Below are 15,640 nucleotides of genomic sequence, written 5' to 3'. Positions count from 1 at the left end.
AATAGATTAAATGAGAATCACAGAACTTGAAGTCAAATAATTACTCTATGTTTTTTTCATATAAAGGAAAAAAATAATTGGCTATTAAAATTTCTTCTTTGTCTCCTCTACTGGTACCCTGCTCCAACGTAGAAAGTACTTTCCTGGTTAACATTTTCCATATACACCAGAAACCCACCTGTTTTAGGTGGGTGTTTTAGGAATTCTGCCAAATTCTACACAAAACTGCTTATGGCCCATATACATAGGGAAAGGGGGAAGAAAAAGAGCTTGTCCAAATGTTGGTACTCGGGTGAAAGTAATAGCTTATGTATCAGCAACCCCAGCTGGGCAAAATAGCAGAAAAACGTTTTGCAGAGTGCTTCCTTAAAACTACCTACCTGTAGGATACTGAAACTAGATATCCATATCAAGTATCCTGATAAGTGGCTAGTATTCAGCTAAATAGGCATTTAGCAGAGAAAAGGTGGATGGGGACAAGGGATCAAAGAGGGTCGGTTGACTAGCAGAAACCATGGGTGTAGTAAACCCATTCTACATTGTTTCCACAACTAGGACAAAAGATTTACATCCCTTCAGGTAGGTAAAACAATCTCTCTAAAATTTTTAAAATAGCATAAAATTGATGTTTGCTGATCTTGCATAGTCCAAGGACTTTTATTTCCCTGATGAATATCTAGTCCTTGGTGGAGGCCCAAGCTGAGTGGCAGAGGCAGTTACTTTTATAGAGTCTTTAACTGAGTTTGCCCAGAATTCATACAAGATGAAGGAAGCAAACATGAATTAAGTGGGGCCAGAGTAGGAGGTAAGGTATGTTGCTGATTTTTTCACCAAATTATAAATATTTATTGCTGAGGTCTAGGGAATCTAGTGGATGAAGTCTATGAGTTTTGATCCCTTTTTGCGAGGTCCAATATGGAACCTAAGGGGGTCAGACAAGCCTGTATTGAAAGGGATGTTACAGAAGTGAACAGTGAGGTAATTGGAAAATTTAGGCCCAGATGTCTTCATCTATGTGTTCATGTATAAGAAGTCAGCAGCAATGATTGAAAGTTGAACTAAAAATATGTTTGAAAAATCTCAGATAGTGAACAAAGCCTAAAATTGTTAAGAACTAAGACTTATTGGGTGTCTGCAATATCCCAAGAATGCTTTGAAGGTCTTCAGTGTGTGTCTTATTTATGTTTTTCACCAATCCGATGATGTACCTGCTATGTTTCTACTTTTTTTTTTTCTTTTTAGAGAGAGAGACAGAGAAAATGTGAAAGTTGGGAAGAGGGGCAGAGGAAGAGACAGAATCCCAAGCAGGCTCCATGCTCAGTGCATAGCTTGATGCAGGGCTCAATCCCACAACCCCTGGGATCATGACCTGAGCCAAAATGAAGAGTTGGATGCCCACTTGACTGAACCACCCAGGTTCCCCATGTTTCTACTTTCATAATTGAGGAAATGGGAGTGATGGCATATTAAAAATGATACAGTTATTAAGTGGTGAATTTTTGGGGATGCAGGCTTATTCCAAACCCTAACTTTTAAAATATTATATTTTATTGCCTCAAATCAAGAAATAAATGAGAGAGTAATAAATATCAATAAAAATCAATTTGTAATTTTGATCCTATTTTTATATATGCAGTATAAACTTGTAATGATGCTGTTTTTCCAAAGTATGAAACTTTCTTCAAAACAATTTGTTGACCTGGGTGGTCATAACAGGAATAAAGAACACTTAAGAGGTATTACAGTGTTAAGATTAGCCATGAAAATCCAGCAGGAGTTTAGAGAACAGAGTCAATGATTATGAAGGTAGTGGCACTTTTGGTCCATGTGATAAGAGTAATTTTCAGACCATGGAAACTTAAATAATGGTAATTATTATTACTTCAGTGTAAAATATTTACTTCTTTTAAATTTTAAAAGCTTAAATCAGTCATGTAATATGATTTTGTTACCATTCCCACTGTCCCTGACATACTGAAATCCCATATACTCTGCACATAATAGAATACAGTCAGGACTTGTTGGAATAAATCCTAATTTATATGTATACTATTTTCCAGCCCTCCTAGAACTACACTTTCTCAGCATAATTATGATTCATTTTAAGTTTTCAATGTTGAGAAGATAAGGTATCCAAATATAATCATTTCCATTATAGATTAATTTTTCAGGCTACTTGTTACGGTACTTATAAAAATGCTCATAGAAAAGTAAAGTAACCTTAAAAATACTAATCAGTACAGTCCCTATTTACTATCTAAATTATAATCATCTCAATTATAAATCTCTTTTCATATTGACTACATACCCCTCATTACATGTGTAAACAACCTTTGCACCATATTCAAACTTTTCTCCTCTTTCAAGTTGAAAAGTACCAAAAGATGTATCTCCAGGATGTCCACAGGGCCTTTCTAAAATGAAAAAAAGAATATAATTTTATTAAGTAACACAGGAAACACATTTTATGTAGGAACTCAAGGAAAATGACTTAATATTACATCAGAGGACATAATTGAAGATGTGGAAAAGTGAAAAATGGCAAAGTTATCATTTTATTGTTAAACTTATCTATATGGTTGGTTTTTTTTTATTTTTGGAAGATTACAACTCCTTATTAAGAATAATGATGGTATATTATTTTGTATTTAAATGATAATTGTGATATAATTCAGCTAATAATTCTATAATATCAAACATTCAGTGTTTTCAAACTAAAGTTTTCACAAATTTCAGAAATGTATGAATTACTTACTCTCACATATTTTCAGTGGATTAAGAGCCACCCATTCTCCATTCTTGCATTCCATTACAATAGATCCAAGAGTTATATATCCAGGTCGGCATTTATATTTAGCCTGAGTTCCCTCTGGATAGTTTTGTTCAGACCAGACACCTGACAAAATTTCAGTTTGTTTTCTTGGAGGAGGTCCTTTACAATCTAAAAACAATAAACAAAGTAATTGCCTAAAGTGTTTATTTAGGTTTACAATATGTTTAGTTTATTTTTGCTTTTAAAAATACCTATGCTGTTACATGTCCATCCAAATGTATGTCTTAATATATATATATTTTTTTTACCTTACAGAAATTGAATTTACATAAATTTGTAAAAATAGCTTTCCATAGAAATTGCTTTACTTTACTTTATTATTTTTTTATCAAAATAATGATATTATTTGTTATTTTTATCACTACTTTAGACCTGAAAATAAACTGACAGCCTGCAAATGTATGCCACTTCATGAAGATTGTGGAACAATAGTGATATCCATTGTAGAGAGCTAAAAGTGACTTATCCTTGGTGTGCCTAAGTGGCTCAGTCAGTTAAGCATTGGACTATTGATTTCAGTTCAAGTCATTATCTCGCTTTTTGTGAGATGGAACCCCACATCAGGCTTTGTGCTGATAGCACTGTGCCTGCTTGGAATTCTCTCTCTCCCTCTTTCTCTGTCCACCCCCCCCCCCACCACCACTTGCACTGTCTCTCTTTCTCTATCTCTCAAAATAAATACAAAATCTTTAAAAAAAATGACTTATCCTTTGGGGATGCAAGGACAACATACACAAAGGTCATCAATGGTGAGAATAGTGGCAAAATCTGCCAGTTGGAATTTGTGTACCAACAGAAAGTTGAAAAATGAATGTAAGGGAACATTTGCTACCCCTGACCTCTTAGCCAGGGAATATGGGTGAGATATTATATTATTCTTAACTGCTGCACTGCATTCTACTATTCATCTGTTGATTTGGAAAATACTTACTCGGTGCTATTCTAAGTTCTGAAGAAAAACAATAAATTTAAAAAGAGACAAAGTACCTGATCTCAAGTGTTTCCACTCTACCAGGGAAGTTAGTTATTAAATAAGTAATTAAAGACATGTACAATATGCATTACAGGTAGATAAATTCTAGTTAGTGAAATAAAGTGTGGTAAGATGATACAAAATTGCATGGGAATATTCCAAATATGACAAAATAGGTTGGAACAAAACAGCATCCTACTGCAAATTGGAAAAACAATAACAAACTCTGTGTGGGGAGGGCGGGGAGCAGTAGGGGTGTTTTCATGTGTGTGTGTTGAAAGGAACTGGAAATCCTGGAAATAGTGAGAAGAAAAGTGATTAAATGAACTAAACCAAAGTGGGAAAGGCTCCTTTAGCAACATATTGTTTCTGGCCATCTCTTACCTGGTTATGTTTGCCAACTCTGGGTATGGATTGAAGATTAGGCTTTGCCTGAATGGAGGGATGTTAATGAGGGAAAGAAGAAGCAGACACTTTTGGAGGTATGTCTAACAGGAAAAATTCTGAAACCTTGCACAATGAGGGTGCTCTGCTGGAGCCTAAGAGTCGAGTAAAAATTCCTATAGTTTCATAGAAAAAGTCCCAATGAGAAAAAGATCCTGCTTCAAATACACACCTGCATCCTCATCAAAACAGTTGCCAAATTTGAAAGTCACTCAGGGTGAGATTAAAGAACAGAGGTCAAAACATCAGAAAAGCAGGATAAATCCCTCAGAGTATTTTGGGATGGATGAAGATGAGACCAATCAGATTCTTGATAAAAAGGCAAGAAGGTCTTTACTTTTAGACTTTTTAAACCAGAAGTGGACTGACTCAAACCAGAAGTGCAACTCAGACCCATCTGAGCTCATTTCTTGATTAGATCAATAAAAAGCAAACACTCTTGTCAATAGGGGTGGGGGACGGTAAATAATATGAACATTTACATTACATTTATTTCATATGAAATGTATGGCTTTGTATAAAAAATTAAAAGATACATAAAGAAGCAAAAAATGTGATAAAAAATGAAGCAAAAACAAATGGATTCTGGAAGCCAGACACTCATATTCAGATGTTGGAATTAGTGTCAAGGTCACTAAAATAGCTATTTTAAGTATGTTAAAGGAACGACAGGGAAACAATAGATAAAATAAATTTTAAAAAACAGATATTCAAAAGAAAATTGAAACTATAAAAATAACCATGCGTTATACTAAAATTACAAATAAATATCTGAGATATGGATACATTGGATGGTCTTAAGAGCCAAACAGACACAGCAGAACACAAATGTATTAAACTTGAAGAAGACTAATGTAGAAATATAAAAAATGAATACAGAAAGATAAGAGTGTAGAAAACACCAACAACAAACAAAACAGAGTGCAAGAAATGTGTGAAGCAAAGTGATACCTGTTTGTTTAATTAAAGTTCCAAAACTAGAGGAGAGAAAAGACAAAAATATTTGAATTAAAAATAGCTAGAGTTTCCTAAAATTGATTAAAAAAATATCAACTCTCAGGTCCCCAGGGAGGACCTCTGAATGCGGATCCCTGTGCAGTACTTGGCAGAAGAATGGGGACAACTAGGGGATGGGGGTGGGCTTTGTGTCAATTAGGCAGAACTCTTTTGTCCTGAAACACAAATTCTTAAAAGCAGACAGAGAAAGAACACATTTCTGTCAGAACAATGAAAATAGCAGCCATGTTTGTAACAGTAACTACTGAAGCATGAAGACATTAGACATGCCAGTGTGCTGGCATTTCTAAAGTGCTGAAAAATGAACAGCAATAGAGAACTCTGAACCCAGTAGAAATACACTGCAAAATGAAGGAGAATAGAAACACATTCTCAAACAAATAAAAACAGAGAGCATTCAATAATAGCAGACTGACACTAAAAAACAAACAAAAAAACCAACAAAAAAACCCTACTAAAACTCTCTAGGTTGAAGGAAAATGATCCCATAGATAAGCCAAAAAAGAGTAAGAATAAATGAGCAAGACTGAAGAAAATAAACATATGGGTTAATAAAAAGACTACTGAAAAATAATAATGTGCTATGTATATTTTAACACAATCGAAAAAGACCATTGACTTAAAATCAGTAACAATGTCTTATAGTGTTTATAAAACATTCAGAAGTAAAATACATAACAATAATAACAAAAATTTCAAGAGATAACAAATGAAATTAAACTGTTTTAATGTTTATATAGTTTAGAGTATATTAAAAGTATTAATTTAGTGTAGACTGTAATAATTTGAGTATGCTTACTGTAAAACATTAATATTAGGAAATATATAACAAATAGAAATTATATAGTGAGTTAGTAAAGAACATTTCATTAATATTTTATAAAGGCAGAAAAGGAGGAATAGAACAACAAAGGAGAGATGACATGAAAAATAAATGGCAATATGTTACGTTTGAGCTTAACTGTCTCAGCAATTACAATAAATGTAAATGGATTCAGCACTCCAATTAAAATATAAACACTGACTGGAGGAAAACAAACTAAAACAGAAGTGTATGCTGATTACTCTTAATAAAATGGGATAGATAAGTTGAAAGTAAATGATGAAAACTGATACATTATAAAAATATTAGTCAAAAAAGGGTTAGTATGTTAACATCAGACAAATAATAATTTAAGGTAAAAAGTATTGCTAGATAAAAAGAGGGCCATTTCACAATAAAAGAGCTACTTTAACAGAAATATGTAATAATTCTAAATGTGTATAAACATTTAGAATGATTGCTGGAGTTGGCTCACACTGACTCACAGAAGCTAATTATACACATCTCTTCCTAATACAGTATTCAGTGATGTCACATTTGTAACTTGAAATTGACCATATCATGAGTATTTACACTATATGAACTGGCACATTCTATAAGTCAAGACTCTTTCTTTTTGTTTAATAGTTGATTGTTATATAATTGCCAGCATGTCACTGTACATAAATGTAATAATATGTCTTCAAGATATAATAGAAGTAAAAGAAGTAAACAAATCTGTCATAATAGTTTGAGATTTAAATGTACTTCAAGTGTCTGGTAAACAAGCAGATAGACAAATAAGGATATAGAATGTATGACAATTATTAAACAAAGAAATCTTTTATATAGTTACAGAATGCAACCTTAAACAGCAGCAGATACATACTCATTCCAAACACACATGGAATATTCACTAAAATAGACTATAGGCAAATCTCAATAAATTTCAAAGGATTGAAATCACTCTAAGTATATTGCCTGACCACTAGATATTGCTAACAGAAAATAACTGGAAAAATCTCAAAAGTTTTGAGGTTAAGCAACACTTCTGAATCACTCATGGGCTAAAGAAGAAATCACAATACATATTAGAATATAAATTGAACTAAACAATAATGAAAATATGATATATATCAAAATTTGTGGCATGCTATGAAGCTGAATTCCTAAACTTTACACCTGGGAGCCCTGTCCACAAAAGCCCTGCATCCTGACCTCAGGGAATGCAGGGAGGTATCTGGCTCTGGCCAAATTTTCACCCCTTCCCCTTAGTGGATATAGGCAGTGATGACTCAGGAGGCAGGATCTCACTATTGTTGGAGGTTTTAAAAACCTCAAGAGTTCTCGGGTGCCTGGCTGGCTCAGTCAATAGAGTATGTGACTCTTGATCTTGGGGTTGTGAGTTTCAGCCTTACGTTGAGTGTGGAGATTACTTAAAAAAGAAAATCTTTAAAGCAAAACAAAACAATCCTCCAGAGTCCTATAACACAAGCATGCAAAAAAACCCCCAAAATCTCAGTTTATAAAACTAGTTGGCTTCACCAGTAACTTATATAAAATATGCAAGGAGAAATAACGTTGCTATTAATATCTGAAATAGCTAGTGAGAAAAAATTTTAGTGGGTAAAGGACTTGAATAAATATTTCACCAAAGAGAATATCCAAGTGATCAAAAAACTGATGAAAAACTGCTCAAACTGAAAATGAAAATGAAAACCATAATAAACCATGAGTAAAATAACATGATACAGGGGCGCCTGGGTGGCCCTGGTGGTAAGCGTCCAACTTCAGCTCAGGTCATGATCTCATGGTTCTTGAGTTCAAGCCCCGCGTCGGGCTCTGTGCTGACAGCTCAGAGCCTGGAGCCTGCTTCTGATTCTGTGTCTCCCTCTCCCTCTGCTCCTACCCCACTCACACTCTGTCTCTCTCTCAAAAATAAATAAACAGGGGCGCCTGGGTGGCTCAGTCGGTTAAGCGTCCGACTTCAGCTCAGGTCATGATCTCACAGTCCGTGAGTTCCAGCCCCGCGTCGGGCTCTGTGCTGACGGCTCGGGGCCTGGAGCCTGCTTCAGATTCTGTGTCTCCCTCTCTCTCTGCCCCTCCCCCCGCTCACGCCCTGTCTCCGTCTCAAAAATAAACGTTAAAAAAAATTTAAATACATAAATAAGTAAATAAATAAATAAATATTAAAATTTTTTTTTAAATAACATGATATTGGCAAAAATTTAACAAGTTAAAAAATCCCACCATTTGGAAATAATGTGGAGCATTAGGAACTGTTGGTACAAAGAAAAATGGGAACCACCACAATAGAAAAGAATTTAGAAACTTGTAGTGAAAATTCAAAGTATGCATTGCTTATTACTTGGAAATTTTACTCCTAGGAATACATCACTGAGAAACTAAGACACATGTGAACTAGATTTCATGTGTGGCAATATTTCTAGCATATGATTTTTAATAGCCAGAAACAACTCCAATATCCATCAGTAAACAAATAAATAAATAAATAAAATTTATGGTATATTCATGCAATGGAATAGTCCACTCAATGCTACAAAATGACCTGAAAAGAAACGAAATAATAATCACATGAAGTAAAAGACACATAGGTGACTTTTTAGGAATATTTCAACTATATACAATTTAAGAACAAACGTATATATTAGGGATGTGTACATAGGCTGTAAAGCTATTAAAGAAGAGCAAAAATGTAATTACCAGAAATATTAAGATAATGTTTTCTTCTAGAGCAAAGGTAGGGTTATTGACATAATAGAAACCCATGGGGATTTTCAGGGATGCTGGGAATGTTTTGCTTCTTGACATGGTGATTTATTATGTTTGTAATATGGTAGATTCATATTTTATTCACTCATATATTATATTTCATAATAAAGGTATTAAAGTAACAGAATCTGCATTTACAGTATGATTCTTATTTTGCAAAAAAATTAAATGACATATAAAGAGATCACAGGATGTTAATATGAAGCTCATGCCTACACATATTTTTATTTTAGAGAGGAGGGAGGGGCAGAGGGAGAGAGAGAGAGAGAGAGAGAGAGAGAGAAAGAGAGAGAATTTTAAGCAGATTTCACACTCAGCACAAAGTCTGAAGCAGGACTCAATCTTAGGACCCTAAGATTAAGACCTGAGCTGAAACCAAGAGTCCGACACTCAACTGACTGAGCCACCCAGGCACCCCATAATTGCTAATATTTTTAATACTGCTTGCTGCTTAATTTAGGTATAACTACCCTTGATATTAGAGTGACTACGGGAAGACCTAAGAGGGTGGGGTAGTAGAAGGACTGATTGCCTCATCCCTTGAACACACTAGATAAATATCACATCATTATGAACACCCAAGATATTGATCTGAGGACTGACAGGAAAAATTCCATAACTAGAGGGAGAGAAGGGGCCACATTGTGGAAGGTAGGAGGTGTGGAGCAATGCTTTGCGGGAAAAATCAATCATGGGTACTATGGAAGAGAGCCTTGGTCATGGAAAGAGGAAAGGAGAGAGAGGTAGAGAGAGAGAGAGAGAGAGAGGGAGAGAGAAGAGCATACAGGGACTGGCACAAGGAAAACGACTGGGAAAATGAAAGGGGCTGATTTTTGTGAGTTTTTATGACCAGTAGAGCTCAAATACTGAAGGTTTAGAAGTCTTCTGCATGGCTGGTGTGAAGCCCTCAGGGCACTGCAGTGCTCCTGTGAAGAAGGAGAGCAGATAGGCCCAGGGGGCAGAAGGTGCTATTCGAGGACCCTCTGGGACACATTGTGAAATATGGTTCCCCCTTTTTAGAGCACATGTTGGAGAGGTGGCATTCCCTCTCCCCAGGACAAAAGAACTGGCAAGCACTATTTCTCTCCCCTGCCTCTCAACATAGGTGCAGAGACACCTGTTGAAGGTGGCTAACCCAGACATCAGCTCTTTGATGTGCTTTACTCCAAACCCACAGCCCTGTTCTGTGGTACAACTGCCCTTCTAGGACAAACCTACATCAGTCTCAGTGTGGCAAGACCTTTCCCCAGAGGACCAACATGCATCTGCACCATGCCAGGTCCCTAAAATTTTGAGTTTTAAATTTTTTTTTCAACGTTTATTTATTTTTGGGACAGAGAGAGACACAGCATGAACGGGGGAGGGGCAGAGAGAGAGGGAGACACAGAATCGGAAACAGGCTCCAGGCTCTGAGCCATCAGCCCAGAGCCTGACGCGGGGCTCGAACTCCCGGACCGCGAGATCGTGACCTGGCTGAAGTCGGACGCTTAACCGACTGCGCCACCCAGGCGCCCCATAAAATTTTGAGTTTTAAAACTCAACCAGCCTGCCTGGGATAGAACACAGGTGCATTGTGCTGCCAGGCAAGCAGAGAGGCCAGACACAGTCAGGGTGAAGGTAGGAATCTGAAGGACAACTGGGACACATGACTGGAGATTATTCCCTCTCCAGGAGGGCATTCTGGACAGTGGTGGGCATGATGTCCCCTTTCCAGGAATGAGGGACAGGGCTGGCACCATTTCCCCCTCGCCACCCCTCAACATAAACTAACTTCAGTAAGCAGCACAGCATCAACCTGGCGGCCTAAACCATTTATACCAAGTCCCATACCCCTGTGCTCTGAAGGTGCTTCTTTACTGGGGCAGGTGTGCCTGAGAACCAGCTTTGCGGGCTTCTGCCCCCAGAAGACCAGCACAAACTCCCCCACATGCACCATGTCTACTGATCATAGAGTGCTGAAAAGCTTCAGCTCTAGTGGAAATAGCATCAGATCTCTTTTAGCAAGCAGACCAGAGCAGACCTAGTTAAAACTTGCCACACTCTGGCCAAGGTCTAAATATTACCCACTGCAGGCAAGGAGAAACTCTGCAGAGGAATGACCTATAGGAAAGAGCAGCCAAACACAGCAGCACACTGCAGACACCAGAGGCACTTCCTGAAGTGCTAGGTGCTGGACAGTGCATGACTTCTTCTGTATAAAGCCATTACTCTGAAGAGTAGGAAACATAATAGGCTTTCCTAACATACAGAAGAAGACAGACCTAGACAAAATACCAAGAAAGACGAATTAATCCTAAAAGAAAGAACAAGAAAAGGTTACAGCCAGGGATCTAGATGAAACAAATATAAGAAATATGCCTGATTCAGAGTTTAAAGCAACAATCATAAGGACACTAGCTGGGGTTGAGAAAAGCGTAGAATGCACCAGGGACTCCCTTACCACAGAGATAAATGACCTAATAACTAGTTAGGCCAAAATGAAAAATGCAATAGGTGAGATCTGAAACCAACTGAATGTAATGACCATTAGGATGGAAGAAACTAGGAATGAACCAGTGATTTAGAAGATAAGCTTATGAAAAATATTGAAGCTGAAGAAAAGAGGGAAATAAAAATATTATACCACAAATGTAAAATTAAGGAACTCAGTGACTCCTTAAAGTGTAATAAGATTCATATCAGGAGTCCCAGAAGAAAAAGAGGGAGAAAAGAGAAAAGGCAGAAGGATCATCTGAGGAAATTATAGCTGAAAACTTCCCTAATCTGGGGAAGGAAACACACATCCAAATCCAGGAGGCACAGAGAATTCCCATCAAAATGAACAAAAGCAGGCCAACACCAAACATATTGTAGTTAAATTCACAAAATATAGAGATAGAGAAAAAATCCTAAAAGCAGCACAAAAGAAGTCCCTAACTTTAAAGGGAAGATAAAATAGGCTAGCAGCAGATCTCTCCACAGAGATTTGGCAGGCAGAAGGGAGTGACATGATATATTCAATGTGGTGAATGGGAAAAATATGCAGCCAGGAATACTCAATCCAGCAAGGCTGTCACTCAGAATTGAAGGAGAGATAAACAGTTTCCAAGACAAACAAAATCTAAAGGAATTTGTAACCATTAAATCAGCTCCACAAGAAATATTAAAGGGGACTCTTTGAGTGGAAAAGAAAGACCAAAGCAACAAACTTTAGAAAAGAACAGAGAAAATCTCCAGAAACAATGGCAAAACAAATTAAAAAATGGCACTAAATTAATATCTATCAACAATCACTCTGAATATCAACGGACTAAATGCTCCAATCAAAAGGTATAGGGTATCAGAATGGATAATACAACAAGACCCATCTATATGCTGCCTACAATAAACTCATTTTAGACCCAAAGACACCTATAGATTAAAAGTGTAGATTAAAAGTGAGGGGATACTCCCTCTCTCTCTGCCCCTCCCCCGTTCATGCTCTGTCTCTCTCTGTCCCAAAAATAAATAAAAAACGTTGAAAAAAAATTAAAAAGAAAAAAAAAGGGGCGCCTGGGTGGCGCAGTCGGTTAAGGGTCCGACTTCAGCCAGGTCACGATCTCGCGGTCCATGAGTTCGAGCCCCGCGTCAGGCTCTGGGCTGATGGCTCAGAGCCTGGAGCCTGTTTCCGATTCTGTGTCTCCCTCTCTCTCTGCCCCTCCCCCGTTCATGCTGTGTCTCTCTCTGTCCCAAAAATAAATAAAAAACGTTGAAAAAAAATTAAAAAAAAAAGTGAGGGGATGGAGAACCATTTATCATGCTAATGGATATCAAAAGAAAGCTGGAGTAGCCATACTTATATCAGACAAACTAGATTTTAGACCAAAGACTGTAACAAGAGAAAAAGAAGGGCACTCTACCATAATAAAGGGGTTTTCCATCAAGATCTAACAATTGTATACATTTGTGCCCCCAACTTTAAATGCCCAAATATATAAAAGAATAACAAACATAAAGGAACTCATTGACAATAATACAATAAAGTACGGTACTTTTATACCCTACTTACCAATGGACAGATAGTCTACACATAAAACCATTAAGGAAACAATGACTTTGATTGACACACTAGACCAGATGGACTTAACACATATATTCAGAACATTTCATCCTAAAGCAGCAGAATACACATTCTTTTTGAGTGTGCATGGAACATTCTCCAGAATAGATCACATATGAGGTCACAAATCTGACCTCAACAAGTACAAAAAGATTGAGATCATAGCATGCATATTTTCAGGCCACAACCCTATGAAAGTTGAAGTCAACAACAAGAAAAATTTTGAAAAGACAACAAATACATGGGGTTTAAAGAACATCCAACTAAATAATGAATGGGCCAACCAGGAAATTAAAGTCGAAATAAAAAAATACATGGAAAGAAATGATAATGAAAACACAACAGTCCAAAACCTTTGGAAAGCACCAAAGTAGTCCTAAGAGGGAAGTATATAGCAATACAGGTCTACTTCAAGAAGCAAGAAAAATCTCAAATACGCAACCTAACCTTACACCTAAAGGAGCTAGGAAAAGAACAACAAACGAAGCCAAAAACCAGCAGAAGAAGGTAAATAATAAAGATTAGAGCAGAAATAATGTTATAGAAACAAATTTTAAAAATCATAACAGATCAATGCAACCAGGAATGATTCTTGGAAAGAATTAATACAATTGATAGCCCCCTAGCCAGACTTAACAAAAAAGAAAAGAAAAAGGACCTAAATAAATAAAATCATGAATGAGAGAGGAGAGATAACAACCAACACCACAGAAATACAAACAAGTATAAGAGAACATTATGAAAAATTATATGCCAACAAATTAGGCAATCTGGAAGAAATGGATAAATTCCTAGAAACATATCAACTACCAAAATTGAAACAGGAAGAAATAGAAAACTTGAACAGACCGATAACCAGCAAAGGAATAGAATCAGGAATAAAAAATCTCCCAAACAAACAAAAAAGTCCAGGACCAGGGGAATTCTAACAAACAATTAAAGAAGAGTTAATTAATTCTGGGGCACCTGGGTGGCTTAGTCAGTTGAGTGTCTGACTTCAGCTCAGGTCGTGATCTCGTGGTTTGTGAGTTCAAATCTCACATCAGGCTCTCTGCTGACAGCTCAGAGCCCACCTTGGATCCTCTGTCCCTCTCTCTCTGCCCCTCACCCACTTGCACTCTCAAAAATAAATTTTTTTTTTAAGTAAAGAAGAGTTAATACCTATTCTCCCCAATTCCTTTCAAAAAATAGAAATGGAGGGGCGCCTGGGTGGCGCAGTCGGTTAAGCGTCCGACTTCAGCCAGGTCACGATCTCGCAGTCTGTGAGTTCGAGCCCCGCGTCGGGCTCTGGGCTGATGGCTCAGAGCCTGGAGCCTGTTCCTGATTCTGTGTCTCCCTCTCTCTCTGCCCCTCCCCCGTTCATGCTCTGTCTCTCTCTGTCCCAAAAATAAATAAACGTTGGAAAAAAAAAATTAAAAAAAAAAATAGAAATGGAAAGAAAGCTTCGAGACTCGTCCTATAAGGTCAGCATTACCTTGATTCCAAAACCAGACAAAGACCAAAATAAAAAAAGAATTACAGGCCAGTATCCATGATGAACCTAGATGTAAAAATTCTCAACAAAATACTAGCAAATCAAATCCAGCAGTACATTAAAATAATCATTCACCAAGATCAAGTGGGATTCATTCCTTGGCTGCAAGGATGGTTCAGTATCCACAAATCAACATGGTACACCACATTAATAAAAGAAAGAATAAGAACCATATGATCCTCTCAATAGATGCAGAAGAAACATTTGATAATATCAATATGACAATATCAATTCTTGATAAAAACTCTTGGGGTGCCTGGGTGGCTCAGTTGGTAAGTGCCTGACTCTTGATTTTGGCTCGAGTTACCATCTCAGGGTTGGGAGATCAAGCCCCATGTCAGGGTCCTTGCTGGGTGTGGAGCCTGCTTAATACTCTCTCTCCTTCTCCTTTGTCCTTCCCCTGACTTACATGTATGTTTGCACATGCTCTCTCTCTTTCTAAAAAAACAACAAAAACAAAACAAAAACAAAGAACTCAACAGAATAGGGAAAAAGGAACGTACCTCATAAAGGCCATATATGAAAGACCCACAGCTAATATACTTCTCAATGAGGAAAACTGAGAACTTCTTCTATGGTCAGGAACAAGCTAGGGATGACCACTCTCACCATTGTTATTTAACATAGAACTAAATGTCCTGGTTTCAACAGTCAGTCAAAAAAGGAGAAAAGAAACGAAAAGAAAAGAAAAGAAAAGAAAAGAAAAGAAAAGAAAAGAAAAGAAAAGAAAGAAAAGACATTAAAAATCAACAAGAAAGAAATAAAACTTTCATTATTCACAGACAACATGATACTTTATACAGAAAACTAAAACACTCCACTAAAAATTGCTAGAACTGATACACGATTCAGTGAAATCACAGGATTCAAAATCAATGTACAGAAATCTGTTGCATTTCTATACACCAACGATGAAGCAGTAGAAAGAGAAATAAAATAATTCACCCCATTTATATTTGCACCAAAACCCATAAGATACCTAGGAATAAACCTAATCAAAGAGGTAAAAGATCTGTACTCTGAAAACTATAGAACAATGATGAAAGAAATTGAAGACGACACAGAGAAATGGAAAAATATTCCATCCTCATGGATGGGAAGAACAAATATCATTAAATGCCTATAGCACCCAAATCAGTCCACCCATTTGCTGCACCACCAGAATT

General features: G+C 36.9%; 1 protein-coding gene across 1 annotated transcript in view; it reads right to left on the bottom strand.

The window, feature by feature from the left end:
• Positions 1-15,640, bottom strand: part of CFH (complement factor H) — a 112,380-nt gene that overhangs the window by 85,365 nt on the left and 11,375 nt on the right. Inside the window, exons 2-3 of the mRNA XM_047076577.1 lie at positions 2,756-2,941; positions 2,309-2,414 (exon numbers count right to left, since the gene is read on the bottom strand). Of these exons, the coding sequence (XP_046932533.1) occupies positions 2,309-2,414; positions 2,756-2,941 (292 nt within the window). The remainder of the gene's footprint in view (positions 1-2,308; positions 2,415-2,755; positions 2,942-15,640) is intronic.

Source organism: Lynx rufus, unplaced genomic scaffold (genome assembly GCF_022079265.1).
Source record: "Lynx rufus isolate CCGP_SWC_20201006 ecotype Redwood Valley unplaced genomic scaffold, mLynRuf1.p SCAF_15, whole genome shotgun sequence".
Lineage (NCBI taxonomy): Eukaryota > Metazoa > Chordata > Mammalia > Carnivora > Felidae > Lynx > Lynx rufus.
Note: the sequence above shows the minus strand (reverse complement) of the source record. Positions and strands in the feature narration are given on the sequence as shown.